General features: G+C 32.6%; 1 protein-coding gene across 1 annotated transcript in view; it reads right to left on the reverse strand.

The window, feature by feature from the left end:
* The window catches only part of Pde3b (phosphodiesterase 3B), a 143,801-nt gene that overhangs the window by 46,915 nt on the left and 78,664 nt on the right, over nt 1–18,222 (reverse strand). The window contains exon 3 of the mRNA XM_019206193.1: nt 5,724–5,774. Within this exon, the coding sequence (XP_019061738.1) occupies nt 5,724–5,774 (51 nt within the window). The remainder of the gene's footprint in view (nt 1–5,723; nt 5,775–18,222) is intronic.

Below are 18,222 nucleotides of genomic sequence, written 5' to 3' on the forward strand. Positions count from 1 at the left end.
TGCAATAAATAGTCCTATTACAGTTTTATGGAAATATAAGGTAAAAATACAGAAAATGATATAGTTCAAAAGAGACAGAGATACATTTTTTTGAGTTTTTGTTTTATTTTTTTCATATCATTTGCTTTTGGTTTCTAGCCTTTTATTTTTCTTTTCTTACCTCTTTGTCTTTTTTCTGTTACTTTTACCCAATTCTATTCCTTTATTAGATTTTTTTATGAGTACATATTTGCACTACATAATTTTTACATTCCTTGTTGTGGGGGTTATACATATACATAACACTTTTTAATTCCCCTTTTCACCTTGTTTCCCTCTCCTCTCTCCCCAATAGTCCTATTAACTTTCTTTTGTTCTTTAATCAGATTTTTAATCTCACTTTTATTTCTTCCTTCTTGTCTTCCTTTTTTTCATTTGATATAAATGATTAGGAGAAACTTATGGAAGATGTGATGTTTGAGCTGGGCCCTAAAAATGTGGTAGGGTTATATTTACAAATATGAGGAAAATGTTATTTTTTTTACAGTAAAATGAAAAAAAATGACCAGGAGAACTCATTCCACAACAGGGAAAGAGCAAATAAATGCAAAAATGATAAAATAGAGATATATAGAGAATATGAAATTGTCAAAATATGGGCTATGTAAAAGAGAGCAATGAAAAATAAGGTTGAAAAAGCACCAAATGTTTGAGAACACTGAGTTTCAAGATAAGTTATTTCTTAATGGAGGCTTATAGCAGGCCTAAAAGAAAAAATTAAGCAAAGAAAGGAAATGAAAGAAAGAAAGGAGGAAAAGAAAGTAATGAAAGACAATGAAATTTTGGAGAGGATAATGGAGGAATGCCTCATTTTAGAGGCACCATTTATATCAAGATTTGACAGATGTGGGAAACAAGCACTCTAGGTAAAGACACTTAGCAAATGCAAAGATCTAGAAGCAAATTATTTGACTTATTTGAGGAATAACACGGAGGCCAGTGCATCTGGAACACAGTAAATGAAAGAGAAAGTAGAAGATGAGTCAGAGAGAAAGAAGAAGGTAATCAGACTGTGTGAGTTCTTTTTCATCCATGACAAGGACTTCAGCTTTTATTCTAGGGAAAATAGGAGAGTAGTGAGCAAGATATGATACAGCTTATACTAGATCAAATTAAACATTGAAATTATTTACTATAACTTAAAAAGTTGAACTTAAATGCCTTTTCTCATTGGCTTATATTTGGAAAAATCCTGATTTTTTATAGAATGCTAAGAATAATTTTTACATTTTAAGTAGCTATTGAAGAAGAGGCAATGGGGAATTAGAGGGGCAAAAAGGAAAGGAAGGAGAAGCTTCAGTGGTGGCAGTGGCTATGCTTTGCATGAAAATGCTAAAATATGTAGTCTTTGATCCTTAAGTTATGGAAAAAAATGTTGACGTGTCTTATACTACATTTCAAAGATAGTAGTATGTACTATTAATGAAATTAATATATTAGGGTACTTTTTATTCAGTACTACTTTGTTTTTAGAAAGGGAACTGGTATTATTATTCCCTATTTATAGGTGAAGAAAAAGATTCCAAGTGACTTCAGAGACTTGCCTATTTCTCCAGCTGAGAGTGACTAATTTCTAGTAGATCAACTGCCTAGAACATCCAGAAAACACCAAATTAAATAAAATGCTAAGAGCATACATTTCAAAGCAACACAGCAGAACCAATCATCCAGGGCCTGAATGAACAAGAACTAAGAGCAAAAAGAAAAGACAGATATGAATCCAGTATTCTGCATTTCTTCCCAACAAGGAGTTTGTTGCTGATCCATAAGCAGTAAAGGACAGCAAGAATGAGAATCTGAGCAGGTAAGAGACTAAGAAACAGAGTAGAGCACCCCATAATCTCAAAAGGGCCAGGAAAACAAATCCAGAGTTTAGGGCTATAAAGTCAGGGAGGCCAAGCAGTATACAGATAGATTTAAAAAAAAGAAAGAAGCTTAAATTCAGGACCACTTTTAACCCAAAAACATTTGCAAATTTAGAAACAGTGGTTAATTAAGTGATGGAAAAACCAAGTAGCAATTCTCAAAAAATATTTTGAAATTAAAATAGCACTTTAAAATTCTAACTGAGTCAACTGGATATCATATGGAAAAAATGTATCTTGAGCTATGTATCACACTATATAGAAATAAAAACCTTCTGTTTTTGTTTGTTTGTTTGTTTTGGAACCAGGGATCAAACTCCGGTCCTTGTGCTTGCAAGGCAGGTGGCGGAACCACTGAACTAAATCCCCAGCCCGAAATAACAAATCTTCTGACCCAAACTGAAAAATAAATTCCAAATACATTACAGATTTAAAGATGGAAACTAAAATAAGAAAACTTCTAAAAGATAACATGAGAGAAAATATTAATAACCTTTTAAGCAAGCAAGGTTCTTTGGTTGCTGTTGTTGCTTTATTAGTGTTGTTATATATTAGCTATAGAGAAGAATGGGCTTCATTCTGGCATATAATTATATGCATATAGCGTACTTTATCTTCACCTTCCATTACTCTCTACCCTTTCCTACCTTTTTCCTCCAAAATAACTTTCCTCATCTCTATAGTTTTCCTTCTACTTACCTGTCATCTCTCCTTTTCTCCCCTCTAATTTTTTTTATAGATGCCACCTATTAGAGAAAATATGTGGCTATCTGACTTCCTGAGTCTGGCTCACTTCCATTACTATAATAATCTCTAGTTCCATCCATTTTCCTGCAAATTACATGATTTCACTTTTATGAGTGAATAATATTCCATTCCACATTTTATTAACCCACTCATTGTCAAGTACCTAGTCTATTTCTACAGCTTAGCTCTTCGAACTATGCCACAATAAACATGGCATGCAAATATCACTATAGTATGATGTCTGGAATATACCAAGAAGTAGGATAGCTGGGTCAAATGTTATCTACATTTTTAGTTTTTTGAGGAAGCTCTACACTGATTTCTTTAGTGGGTATACTAGTTTACACTCCCACTAACAGTACAGAAAGATTCCTTTTCCCCACATGCTCACAAGCTTGCTTTTTATATTCTTGATGATAGCCATTCTGACTGGGATGAGACAGAATCTCAATGTAGTTTTGATTTTCATTTTCCTAATGGCTAAAGATGCTGAACATTTTTTATATCCTTATTGTATACTTATTGGCCATCTGTACTTCAAAATTAAGAGACAAGGGCGAGATGTATTGCCATGTAACTACAGTTCCCATTACTTGAGAGGCTAAAGGAGGACTATTTGAGCCCAGGGATTAGGGGCCAGCCTGGGCAACTTAAGGGAACCCATTTTGTTAAACAAAATTAAAATGACTTGATAAACTGGCCCTACATTAAAATATATACTATACGGCCAGGGATTTAGCTCAGTGGTGCTGCCTTCCACCTCACAAGCATAAGGTCCTGAGTTCGATCCCCAGTACTTAAAAAAAAAAAAAAAAGAGTAAAATATATACTATATATTTATATAAGAAAATATACACTCTAAATATAAGACAAATCAAATATATCTTTAAGATATATATTATACATATTTTCATGTTGCATCTTTTTAAAACATACATTAGAGATATAATACACATATACATACACATATATGTATATGAATGTAAATACATATATTTTCATGCTTAGAATATAAAAAGTACTCCCACTGACTATTAAGTAAAAGATAATTAGAAAAAAGACTTGACTAGAAAATATTTGGGTAGACAATTATATGAAAAGGCCCTCACTTCAACCATATGAGTTATCAGTGAAGTACAATATTTAAACTACAAATATGACAGTCACACAACTACCAAAATTATGTAAAAGAGATACCACCAAGTATTGATGAGGATGTGGAACAAATGGAACTCTCATACTGTTGATGGTTGAATAAAATTTAATACAAACGCTTTGGAGAATTATCTGCACTGTGTATTAAAAGTGAGCATTTGTAGGTACAGGCTAACAATCCATTCTAAGATAATATACCTAAATACCAAACACATCATTACAACAGCATTCCCTGAAATAACCAAAGATGTGAAAATAAAACAATGACTACCTGTACAATGGGTGAATTGTGATATATTTATTTAATGGAATACTAAATAGAATATGAATAGATTACTACTAATATTAATCTCACTGATAAATTTTGAAAACATAAATGCTTTCATTTATATAAAACTTTAAAAACTAAGTCATAATGGCAGAAATCAGGATTGATATAAAGTTTGAGGGAAGTTAATGACTGAAAGGAAAGTATATCAGGACTTTCAGGTACTTGATTCCTCATCCAAATGATGATTCCATGTGTGTATTCAGCTTGAAAAAATTCATCAAATGTATATACATTTATGCATTTTTAGATGAATGTTATACTTTAATTTTTTAAAAAACAGGTCATTAGAAAGGAAAAGAGAAAAAACAATTAATTTTTTTTAATTAAATAAAAATAAAGGACCAAGGTGCTTAGTATATACCAGTCTGTCTGATAAGGGAATGATTTTTGCCATTACAGCTTAACTTTAGATTTTATCACTATTTTAGATTCTTTTTTGATTGGAAACTGAGGATCTTTGTGAATATGGATGATAATGAAATCCGCTGTGTAGTAGGTCGAGGAACCACTCCACCTCATTTTAGGTCAAGTGTAGCCAGCTTCTTGACTTGATCTCACTACAATGGGTACATATTTTTGTTCATCAAAGTCTAGCAAATACTTTATTCTATGGCCTATTGTGGCAACCTTCACTTGAAGTAATGTTCATTTTTCAAAAACTGGTGTTGGGACAACTATTAACATAAATCTAATAAACACATATAACATTTTTAACATAAAACTTAATGTTATTAATATTTATTTATCTCTGTGAAAAACAGGTTTCAAATAGCAGATGAAATATAACATGATTTTTTTAGAATAGAAAATATATTTGTAATAGGTAGATCTACAAATATGTACATCAAAACTGACACAGTTATAAGAACACAACTATCGGTTAATGTTTTCAAGTGATTTCTTAATATTTCTATTTTTAATCCATCTCATATGCACATATATTAAATGGTTAAATATTGATCTTAATGTATTATGTTGTGTCACTTATAAAGTTCAAAAATAAGCAAAACTAACCACTAGAAGTCAGGAGAAGAATTATCTTTGGGATACAGGTAATGCTTGCAGTGGGGAATTGTGAGGCTTCTGGGACAATGCTAATGTTCTATTTCTTCTTAGAGGTACTAGTTATATGAGATGTTTAGCTTGTACAAATTCACTCAGCTATATACTTTTCTTTATGTATAACTGGAAAAACATTTATAAAAAAATGAGTGTTCTTGCTTCACTAATAAATATATTATTCTGTCAATTGCTCTGCTATCTCAAATGTGGCCTTAAATCTGTTCATCTCCTTCTGTAGATCAGTGTTCCACATTAGATAACTAATCTCATCTTAAATATAAAAATACTAGTTTATCTGAGCCCAGATTATATTAACATTTTTAAATGACTACTTATATATGTCTGATTTCTTATTTTATTTTTCCTTTACATTTAAACAGTATTTATTTTTAAATCTACCTCAACAAAAGTTCTAGTTAAGTTAGTTCAGTTAAAGAAAATTTTATGACATAGGAATCTTGTAAATGTAACTTTAAGGTGAAATTGTCATTACAGATATTAGTTATTAGTGATGTTTTATTTACCTGGTAATGAGGCTTATACCACTGCTTTAAGTCCCAATCCCAAAGAATCATCTGGAAGAAAAAAAAAACCCCATTTGGTTAAAATTCAGAAACAAATAAACAAGCAAACAAAATATGTCTTCCATGCAAACTATATATCGCGGGGGAGAGACAGAGAGAGAGAGAGAGAGACAAACCGCAATTTTTCATTTATAGATACCTAAAACAGCTTTACTTTGTGAAGGTACCAGGGAGATAAGAATAAAAATAATCTTTTGATAGAATGTTTTGTTACTTTATACAAATAACAATTGAGAAATCCAAACTAAAAATAAGATAAAGTCACTAAAAATGCTATATAACCTTCAAATATTTATTAACACAAAAGGAAAATCCAAAATCACATCTAAGCAATAAAAAATAGAAGAAAAATTAAATATCAACAACCCTGCTTTCTAAAGGCTTATTATTCATCATCTTAAAAATCAGTGTCAATTGGTGGAGCTATTTCCTTACCAATGAGACACTTCATTGAAAAGCACTTTAAAAGCTGTGGTCTTTGGGACTAGATTATGTATAAGGGAATGGATTTATAAGAAGCAACATATACATCAGTTAATATGCAAATAATTAGTGACTGTATGCCTGTTTACCTCCTTTCTGGGATATCAATGGTACTATCTTAGCCCCAGACTAGTTCTGTCCTGCCTTCTTCCTAGGAGGCTTTCAGGCTTAAGTAGTCATTGTATTCAAGGTGACAAAATTAACTTTTAATAAGCTATAACTGTCACTCATCATAATAATAAAATTCAAATTTATTCACTTAAGAATAGGTCTCTTGCTTTCTTCTTAAATAATTCATTTTGATTGCTATTTTCTAGCTTTTAATCCTAGCCTTGAATATATGTGTATTTAATTTGTAATATAATCATATAATTTCTATATACTGTACTATCTGTGTTGTTTCTTGTCCTTGGTCTTAAGTCTTTTGGTTATAAAAATCTTAAAAATGTTACCTATTTTGTCATTTGTCTCGTGTTTTATCAGGAGTTTGCAAAGCTATTTCTGTAAGGGGACAGAGTATTTTATCTATTGTAAGTCACATATGTTCTTTATGGCATATTGTTTTTTGTTTTTCTCTTACAACGCTTTTAAACATATAAAAAGCATTCTTAGTTTGAGGGCCATACAAAAACAGACTGTTGGCAAGATCCTGTCAGGCAGCTCTACTTCCTGAGTCCTGTTTTATATCCACCATTCATCATTCAAAAAAAATGTGTCAATTGTTATCACCATCTTCTGGTTAACATCCTTATAGAAGATAATCTCTTTCTTGCCAATGAAAAGAAATATCCAGACGACACTACACCTCTTAGAAAATTCATAGATCCATGTGCACAAAATGTTAGTGTAGTTATATACAAAGTATAGCACATATTGTAGTAGATTCATTAAATTTACTCAGTATTTTATATGACCCTATGTGTGTCCCCTGATATAATTATTTTAGGTTGTAGTAGCATACAATTCAGATTCTGTAACTACTAATTTTTATGCAGTTTAAGATGTTAATAGCTTCCTAAAAACTCAAATTAACAACCTAAAATTCCTAAGGGTCTTTTATACTGCTATTATTATAATCCTTTTACTCCATGCTATGCTTTAAATTGACTTTTAGACTCAAATGCAATATTTTATTTATGTCCTTATTTTAGCCTGTCAAAGTTTCCTTGGAGATTGAGAATATCAACTGGCTTATTCACCATTCCTCCCATCATCATGACACGTGTAAGTCTAATATTTTCTCAAGTTGAATAATGAAAGTTTAGACAGTGTCATACAATGACTAAAAATTATCTATGAAGTTGACATGAATTCACTATTGTGCATTCTGAATACAAATTTGCCAAACAGCACTATAATGACCCATACTTGTATATTTCTTCCACAAGGATACCCATAAACAATGTCTATACCTCACTTCCCCAATTCATTAGCCTAAACAGAAGATATTTTTTGCTAACTCAAGGATACTTCCATTAGGACAGTTTAACACTCCCTACATCTTCTCTCCCCACTTCATTTACTTATATGATTAAGTTGACATTATCTTTTCAAATATTTGCACTTTACTGCCAAAAGCTGTATCTGTATGCATATATAGCATTCCCAATGGGGGTGTCATGGTAAAAATTGGTTCTTGGAACCAAAGTATCTTAAAAATTAAAATAGCATACAGCCCTCCAAAGACCATAATACATAAATGATATATGGTACATAAAAAGATAACATCATGGAAAAGGTGTAATTAGGAAAAGAACATCTAAAGAGATTTCTAGTCAAAGGATGAGTGTTATAAAGAAAAGTAGGTTGAGAAGTACAGACACAAAGTAATCCTGCTGCTTGCTTATAAGAGTAACCCTGTCTCATATTCTGAGAATGTTCCCTAATATACTTAGAAATACCAAGGATGCCTATGTAGAAGTTGCTACTAACTTGAGAAGTAATACTTTTCTATTTCAACTGTAATCTTAGAAGTACATAAAATTTTACCATATGCAATGCTTTTACTCTCCATTTACTTTTAGATTTCTCTATTGTAGCACTTTCTATTACAGACCACCGTGCTCAAAAAATTTACCCTCCTGGATTTTATTATCTTGATTTTTCTCCCAACTGTACTTGCTAGGTTGGCTTTGAATCAGCTCTTAAGGTATAAGTCGCCCTTATTTGTAGCCACATTCTCTAGGATCAAAATTTTATTACCAAAAAGCTGTAGGACACCTTAGAACATAATATAATGGAAAAAAAATATTAGTGCTGTTACATTTTTTACTTTACTTCTGAACAAAGACACTCATGTGAAGTCCAAATAATCTACTAGTATATGTACAATACAAATGAGGATGGACAGCAGATGATTTTTATGTTTTTTTGCTGAAAGATCCATACTATAAAAGGTCACTTCTTCCAACTTAATGATTATTTTATGAACTCTGAGATAGCCTAACAGTGATGGCAAACCTTTCAGAGCTTTCAATGACAACCGCTGTGGCACTCATGCCATAGCTTTGCCACTACTGGCATAGGAAATGTGCTGGAATCAATTCTGAGAGAGAATTTGTTATCTAAATAATAAGAGCTGTGCTAAACAATGGCAGTACTCACTAACTGCAAATCTACACACTAATTTTATTCACAGAAAAGAGCCAGTGCTTAAAACTTATGTGCCAGGCATAATTCAGTGTTAAAGAAATAGTTAAATTGCACTCAATTTTTGGCCAAAAGTACACAACTTTTCAGCATACTGTAGGAAAAGTTGGAGCAAATATAAAAATACTGCAAATGAAATATAAAAAAACAATTAAAAGTGTTTTTTTCAATAAGCATGATAAGGCCATCAACCTCACAACCAACAGACATCAGGGAAAAATGTTCCAGGGAGAAATAATTCCAAGGTCCATGCTTAATTTGAGCATGCAGGACCAACAGCGAATAAACAGTTGCTTAATATCCTCACAACTCTTTTAATTTACCTAGATGTTTTTCTAATTAAAGAGCAATAGAGATGATAGTATGACTGGATATAAAACAAACCCACAATATGCAACCTATTTATTATCATTGAGCTGAACAGAGATATCTTTATGATTGCATAAAACATGCTGATACAAAATTTTTTATTTTAGTTTTTAGAAATTGTAGTGGCTTCTACACCTCCAATTAAAATTGGTGGGTGGGTACCAGGCATACTGAGAGCACAGTGAGAGAGGAGTACGTGTATATTTAAAGTACTTTTTAAAATATTGGCCTAAGCATTCATCCCCAACATAATAATATGTAGTTCTTCTAACATCTCACTTCCCAGCAGATAGCAAATGCTCAGAATACACAGTTTCCAAGTCAGCAAAATTATAGGCATCTAAATTACAACTCTAATACCAAAGCAAGCCCTGTAAATAATTTAAATAAAGCTAAATTTCAAATTCAATAAGAAAAACAGTAGTTAGCATGACTATGGTATGTTTTTAAAATATGAATTGATTATATTGTAAGACATCATTTAATGAAAGTATGAAAGTAAGCCTGCTGTTTTTAGGAGCTTTCATCATTTATCTATTTCTTTCTAAGCTCAACTATAACAGTATCACAAATTATTGTATCTTTTCACACATTATTGTTATATATTTAAAACCAATTTAAAGAATCATACTGTCTTCTCTGACATATTTAGTATATACTATTAAAATAATTTTTAGTTGACAAAGTTACATCAAGCTGTGCATTTATTTAAATTCATCTTTCCTTTGTGGTTAAAAGTTGAATCCTAACAAAAGTTTCAGTTTGAATACATTTATAAGAAGTCTAACATGCTTTATGGAGCTTTACAAAACCACCAAAACCACAGCGAATCATCAGCAGTACAGCCAGGAGATGTTATCAGGTTCAATTACGTCAATGAGGTTTTATTTCATTGTTCCCCATGCAGTCAAAAAGAAAAACATATATGTGCCCTCAAATCAAATGCACAGAACAGTTACATTTATGTAAAATTTAAAAGAACACTTACTTGACAGTTTTGAATTAACTTTTACAAAATCCTGTATTCTATTTCTTCATGAAATTTTACTTGAGGTTCCTGCACAAATCTATGGTAATAAAATTAACTGAATTTAGATGACCCAGTGAAACACATCAATTGAATCATGACCAAAAAAAATGAGGAAAATTTTGTCTGTGTTACACTGCATTTTCTTAAACCAGAAAATGAGTCATTTCAAGTAACACCTTTGAAGAGTTGTGTGCTAGGAACTGGTTTCTATAGGTTCACATAAATATATATATGCATTCATACACACATATTCCCACAGAATACAGTTAACCTAATTATGAATGGGGGCTTAGATCAAACTTGTGAAAATGTTCTTATACTGAAGAGTAATCTTCTCTTACTTAGGAAGTGAAATTTAGATCAATATTTGTTAAATATATTTTTAAATAGACCTAATGTTAGAGCTTATCTATGACTAGGTCAAAATAAATCTAAATTGTAGAAGTTTGAGTATCATGGACATACTCCAAATTTAAATTTTAAGAGACAATACAATTATAATAATGTAGATTATAACTGATTTTGACAAGGTAATATAACCTTTTGTTATGGTTTATATCTGGGGACCCCTAGCAAAAGTCTCGTGTATTTGAACAGTGATTGCATCTTGGGGGCATTATACTGAAAGTGCTAAATGTGCTGTTAGGATGTGGGACCTGGTTGGCGGCAAGTCACTGGGGGCATAAACTAGAAGAACTTATCTCCTCCCAGCTCCTCCCTTTGCTCTCTGCTTCCTGGTGGTCATGATATAAGCAGCCTTCCTTCATGTCAGGCCCTTTTACCATGCTGTTGCTGTGTGAGCCTACTAAGCATGGAATGAAACTTCTAAAACCATGAACCAAAATAAACATCCCCTCCTTTAAGACATTCCTGCAGGCTCAAACCATAGGTGGGACATGCACGACTGTCCCATTGGATGGCTTGTTCTGGGACTGTCCCATGCCATCCAATGAGAAAGACATACATGTACCACTGGTGGTTCAGAGCCACCAAGCAGAGAGACTTATGAATTATGGCACTGTCATAAATGTGTTATGTTATGGGTATCAGGTATTTTGTCCCAGTGATAAAAATGTGATTAAGAGATTTGCTCAATGTGTTTCTTAAGACCGTATTTATATTCTGTTCACAACTGTACTATAAAATATGGCGGTTGAAAAAATTTTTGTATCAAAACGTTTTAAAAGTTATAGCATTTCTAACATGTTGATTTTAATCTGAATTAATTGGTTTTTTAAAAATTAAAGGCCCTACACATTTTTCACATATCATTTAGGCTTTTGTTTATATGTATGTATGTATTATTATTGTTGCTATTTACTTTTTCTTCATAAGCATGCCATCAATGTTCATGCTTTAATGTTTTTCAGGAAAGGGTTGCTGAAATAAAAGTTTAAAAAAATTAAAATAAAAATAAAACCATACACTGTTCTTACAAAAAACTAAGAAGCACATCAAAGGTGTATCACTGTGGAGACAGGGAAGAGGTAGGGCTACTATACTTGGAAACTAGTCTCATTTACTACTCTTATTAATCAAATACAACAATGATAGTGAGGACAATCGTGGAAAATTAGACTGAATGCTATGTGTCAATACCACATAATGCACATAATATACACTGTCTCCTTGAATCCTTATTAGAATTCTCTGTATTTCTCTGCCTCATTTCTCTATAGATGGTAAAAGAGAAACTACTCAAATCACATGACAAGTGGAAGAGTCAGAACTGAAATCTAGATTAGTCTAATTTAAAAGCCTTAAGGATTATTAACCATTATGACACCATTTGATATTTTTCACTTATAAAACACTACTTCTTGTGTATAAAAAACACATCAACTTTATAGTATATTTTGCAGGGGGAACCAGAGATCAAACTTAGGACCTTGTGCTTGTGTGGCAGGCAGTGACCCTACTGAGCTAAATCCCTGGCCCATGACTTTGTAATCATCTTCAGTAAGCTATATTCACAAATTTGCATATTTCTTCCCTGGGATAAAGAATCATCTGTCCAACTGCCTACTCAGCATCTCCAGTTGACAAATATATCTCCAAACTTGACATGCCCAAAACTGATCTGATCTTCCTTTCAAACATGTTCTACCCAGACTTCCCCATCTCATTTAATAGCAACCCTTAGCTGGGCGTGGTGGCGCACACCTGTAATCCCAGCACTCGGGAGGCTGAGGCAGGAGGATCGCTGTGAGTTCGAGACCAGCCTGGGCTACATAGTGAGTTCCAGGTCAGTCTCAACTACATAGTGAGACCCTGTCTAAAAAACAAAACAAAACAAAATAATAGCAACCCTTTTGATACTGGCTTAGCCCCAAAATATAATTTTTCTCTTTCTCAAACGCCACACTGGCAAATCTTATCACTACTCTCAAAATATGAACATTCTCACATTTCCATTATTCCTATGCTAAACTAAGCCACCATTTTTATTGCCTGTTTTATCATAGCCTCCTATGGTATCTCCTTGTTTCCACAATTACCCAAGTACAATCTGTGCTGAAGACAGCAGTCAAAGTTATCCTCTTGAAGTTTAAAGCATATCATATCACTTTCCTGCTCAACCCAGTAGTTTCCTTTCTCAACCTGAATAAAAGTCTAAAGTTTTAATAATGGGCTACAAGGCCCTCTCTACTGCCTTCCATTTATATACAAATGTACTTGCTGTTCCTTAAATGTCCCACATAAGCTCAATAAAGATTCATTCTTCCTTCTTTTTTCTTTAAAAAATTCAAAAAGAACAATGCAGCTAATATTAACTGGAATTACTTTCTAAAGTTGTACTAATAAGACTTTTTAAAGTAGCATTTAAAATGTTTTTCTATTAAGAAGTACAATATCTGAAACAAACCTACTTAAAAGGACAGAAGATACACATGGGTTAAGTGAGCAAAATATAAAAGTACTGAAATCATATATTGTTTGAAATATTTACACCTTTACCTGTACAAGAGCCAATTACTGTACTTAAATCTCTATATTCTATTGATGAACTAATAAGCATTTTTAAAAATTTGAACATTAGCTCTTAGGGGACAGTATCTATTGTTGAAATACGTGAAATTGAGTAAAACATCTTTTTTAACCTTAAATTTTTAGAAACCATTATAAGTTATATAAACTATCCCACATTCCATGGTCCAATTCAGTGGGCAAAGAGAACTCAAGCACAGAGAACCATTTTCTAAGTATAATAATGGAGTAGCCTCTATTTAACCACTATTCTTAATCTCTTTGTTTTCTCTAGGTGTTTTCAAGGGTCACCTCCCTATTTCTCTTCTGGACCTCTGGATATACTTCTTGGCCTGGGTTCCATCTTGTTTCTTGATGGATGAGAAACTTTTACTTCCATCCCTAACATGGCTTTTACATTCCACCAAGATATACGCTGGGGGAGGGGAGGCCTCAATAATAACTAAAGAAATTGAGGTTATAAGCATTTAAAGAATACAATTTCCATTTTCTTCTTACCTTAAATAAACAAAATGTTTTCCATTTTGTTTCACACTTCCATGATCATTTAAGCAAATAACAGACAGCAGCTAATATGCTACCAAACTTGGCCCTAAGTCTAGAAGAAAAACCTTAAAAAGATCATATACCAAGGTCTTTTTAGGGAAATTTGAGATAAGCTGAAGTTGATGGTTTCATAACCAAACCTAGAGAAGCTTCTATTTATACATATAGTTCAAGCCGTCTAATGTGTTTCTTTTTCTCATTGAGTTTATTGGTACATTTTACGTATACAGTACACTTACATTCATCATTGGGATCTTATACCTTTACATGATAAGTCTTGGTTCTCATTTTTTTCCCCACACCTCTGCCCTTACTCCCTTCACCCACTTCACCCTCCCCTATTTACAAAAACTTTGTTTCCATTTTTTCATTTTCTCATATTTTTTCTTTTCCCTAATTTCCTTTCCCCTACCCTTCCAAATTCCTGTACACCTTTAGCCCTTTTCTTCCTATTTCATATTGTCAATTATACCATTTGGATCTTATTTACACTTTTAGTTTTTCACACCAGAGAAACTATTTGGTATTTACACGTGTGTCTTATTTATTTTACTTAAGAGTATGGCCTCTATATGCATCCATTTTCCTATGAAGGACTCTAGTTTCTCATTCTTTATGACTGAGTAGTATTTCATTTTATAGAAAGACCACATCATCTTTATCCAGTCTCCAATTGATGGGAAATTGGGCTGTTTCCAAGTTATTACAAACTGTGCCGTTATAAACGTGCGTGTGCATATATCACTGTGATATGCTTCTTTTAATTGTTTTGGAAAGATACCTAGCAGAGGAACAGCTGGGTCAAATGGAACCTCTTCAAGCAGTCTAATGTTAAAGCTAGGCTCTCCAACATTATAGTAAACTACCTCCTAAGCTAGAAAACAATTTCTCAGCAAAAAAAAAAAAAAAAAAAGTTTTCCTGCAGCTAGCTGACCTGACAAAAGCCACCCCTTCCCACACCTAACACATATCCTCCTTCATTGTCCTTTGTTCTCAGGAAGTGTCTATATCCAGTGTACCTTTCTACCCAATCATGTACACTAAATGTAACTTCCTCAGCGCATGAACTATTGATAAATACCTTGCTTCTGTATCCCCACCCCACTTTCCTTAAACCATATAAACCCTATTCGCTGCCAGCTCCAGGATAATCACTTTGTGGAGAAATGCACGCTCAGTCCACCAGTGTAATAAAGCTGTACGCTGGCCTCCAACCTCCACGTGTGTTCTCAATTATTTTTGGCCTGATCTTGCTATACCACTAAGAGCTGCCACACTATGGGACTGTAAGTCTGCCACTACACAGCTAAGTTTTGACCCAAACAGAAGAAGCCAGGCTCTTTTTTTCTCCCAGTCAGCTCTGCACAGTTCATATAACTAAAAGATCCACAAATAGGACTGACAAGCAGTAAGCAAAGGAACTAGCAGGTACAGGTAGACATAACTAACCTTCTGCCTGACAAAGAAACTGGAACAAAAATTTCTTTTCTGATTTTCTTTATAATGTCCTTTAAAAATGATGACCCAGACAAAGACATCAGACTCTCTACTGTCTGCTCCCCCACATCTGACCTTTGATCCTCTGAGTTGCTGCCCATTATGGAGCCAGGACCAAAATGACTGTTGAAATTTCCAACTTTGAGACAAAAGGTAAAAAGTACTATAATTAATACCTAAATATTGTTGAGATCATGGATTTGGAAGAAAATAAATGGTGAGCATACTCAATAATCAATTTCTATCTTTTAATCCTCCTCAAATTTCTGTCATCCTGTGAGATAAGTATATTGATATTGTGATTACATAACAAAATTTAGATTGATTAACTTGTTGATTGGCTCACTTTTAAATTATCTTTTCCTATTTTAATCTAATTTGATTTAGATACTTTTTACTATTAAACTTTTCACATTTTTACTAAATCAGTCAGCATCACTTTCAAAAGCCTCAAATAATTTTTTTATCAGTTCTACTCACGATACACAATTGTCAATTCTTTCATTTTACAGATAAACTAGGACAACCATCATCACATGATTTTTCTCTTGTTTGTCTCACCTCTGTGCTCAACCTTACTTAAATGAAAAATCAGTATCCAGACAGACATACAAACAAAACAAATAAACTAGTTATGTACATGACCAACTCTCCATAATCAATGTAATCATTATGTACTACAAATGCACTAATTAAAAAAACTGTGATAAGCTTTATACAAAAAAATGTAAATTTATAATTCTATAAATTCAACCTTCCATCAAAAGACGCATGTGATTATCCCCCTAAAGCAAGGGTTGGGAGGGGAAATCTACCAAGAAGTCTGCTTATCACTTTCTGCATTTTACTGAAACCTTCCTCTTTTTCTTGTTTCTACTCCGTACTTCCCATCTCTTAACCCCAGTTCATATATTTGACCTATTAAAATAGGGGAAAGAGAAGACCACAATAGAAGTATTCCTTAAACTATAAAGCTTTTGAAAGCACCAAGTGAAAATTTACTATGGAAGTACAATCAGAAATTAGGTTATTCAATTTGAAGAAGCACACTGAAAACATGCTAAAGTCTGAGGACCATAAAAAGAGATACCTCACTGATGTTTCCGAAAGGTTATATCCCTGAAGCAAAAAGGGCCAAATAATTCCACCTCTACAGAAAAAAAAAAGTATTTTTTTTAAAAAGGAATATACTAGAAAGTAGCAAATATGTATTTATATTTGAGTGAAATTAAACAGTAACTTCTTGTGGATAAAAATTTTAAATATTTAACAGAGATACATTTACTAGGCCTTTGTCTGCATTTATTTTTGGACTGAATTTAGTAGATACAAATATTAAACAAAATTTACAAAGCATCAAAGTAGAATTTAATCAAGAAATAAACTTGAAAATCAATTTACATTAAACTAATCTTCCATTTAAAATGAAAGTTTGCAATTTGGGATGTTTAGTCACTGGATAGATATTATTCAAGCTAACTTCAGTATCTATATGCTATTTGTAGGTGTTAGCTGAGGTAATAAGCAGTCAAGGTAACTGAGCTTAAAATTAAGATAATAAAGATATTAACTCCATATATACCTGATTTAAAAATAAAAATTGGGAGTCTTTTGTCCATTTAAATTCAAATTCCCAAGGGATAATCACAGTATTTTAAATCAATGTACTAAAATTTTTATATTCTACATAAGCAAAGTGACTTTTTCAATAAACTTTAAACAGATAAATTTAACACTACAATTGAGGAAAAACTTCAAAAAGTTGGAGACCACAGTACATTAATTTTCTCTGTATGAAAGAGCATTAAATAGTAAAAATCTGGGAAGTGTTTAACACTAAGTTTGACTGCTATTATAATGTAGCACGGCCCAGTTAAAGAAACTAACAAATAACAATCAAGATCAAGTAACTTAAAGGTACTATATGAGCAACTACTGAATGTTCAATATGGATGTACTAATTTTTCTGAGCACTGACCAAGCTGATCAAAAATTATCATTTGATTGCATAGATAAGTGGATTTTAAAACACAGAAAATTCTTGCATTGAAGTCTGGAAACCATTGTTAGAACTGCAATTTGATCTAAGAAATGCATCTTATAGAAATCTGTGTAAGAATGGTCATGTTATAACTTTGACAACATATGATACACAAAGCAGCTTGACATTAGGACACAAACATGAACTGTCATCAAAATGACTTTACCACTGTATAAATGTTGCATGTAGACTGTTACTCTTTTTAATTTTAGTTTGCATACATTAAGAATCATCATCAAGTCTGCAATAAAATTCAATTTACAAAGGAAGTCATTGAGTGCTCAATAACAGTGGTTGAAAATGGTTCTTCTCAATCAGAAAAACTTTGTTCTCAGCAACTAAAAAAATAAACAAAGCCAATAAATAATGGGAGAAAATTTATGGCAATTTTTGTCCCAAGACTGCAACTTCTAGGTTAGGATATAAAAGGAGATAATAAGGGTACATGGCCAAAGAAGCCTAAAGGAATTCATGTTCATGCTGATATTCATAAAAAATAATGAGTACAAAATGAAGAGGTAGCCAGGAGTGATATATATATGCCTGCATTCCCAACACTTAGGGAGGCTGAGACAGAAGGACTATTACTTTGAGCCCAGCCTGGGCAACCTATTGACACCCTGTCTCAAAATTTAAAAAATATAAAAAGGGTTGGGGATATAAGTAAGAGTCACAGAGAGCCCCTTGGTTCAATCTGCCAGTAAAGCACGCGTGCACACACACACACACACACACACACACACACACACACACACATGTCTACACAAAGAAGAGATCTAGAAATAAGAAATTGAACAAGAATATTGCCATATACAAAAATCCAGATGTATAAAATA

This window comes from Fukomys damarensis, unplaced genomic scaffold, assembly GCF_012274545.1.
Source record: "Fukomys damarensis isolate Sample0158 unplaced genomic scaffold, DMR_v1.0_HiC HiC_scaffold_16, whole genome shotgun sequence".
In the NCBI taxonomy this organism is placed as follows: Eukaryota; Metazoa; Chordata; class Mammalia; order Rodentia; family Bathyergidae; genus Fukomys; species Fukomys damarensis.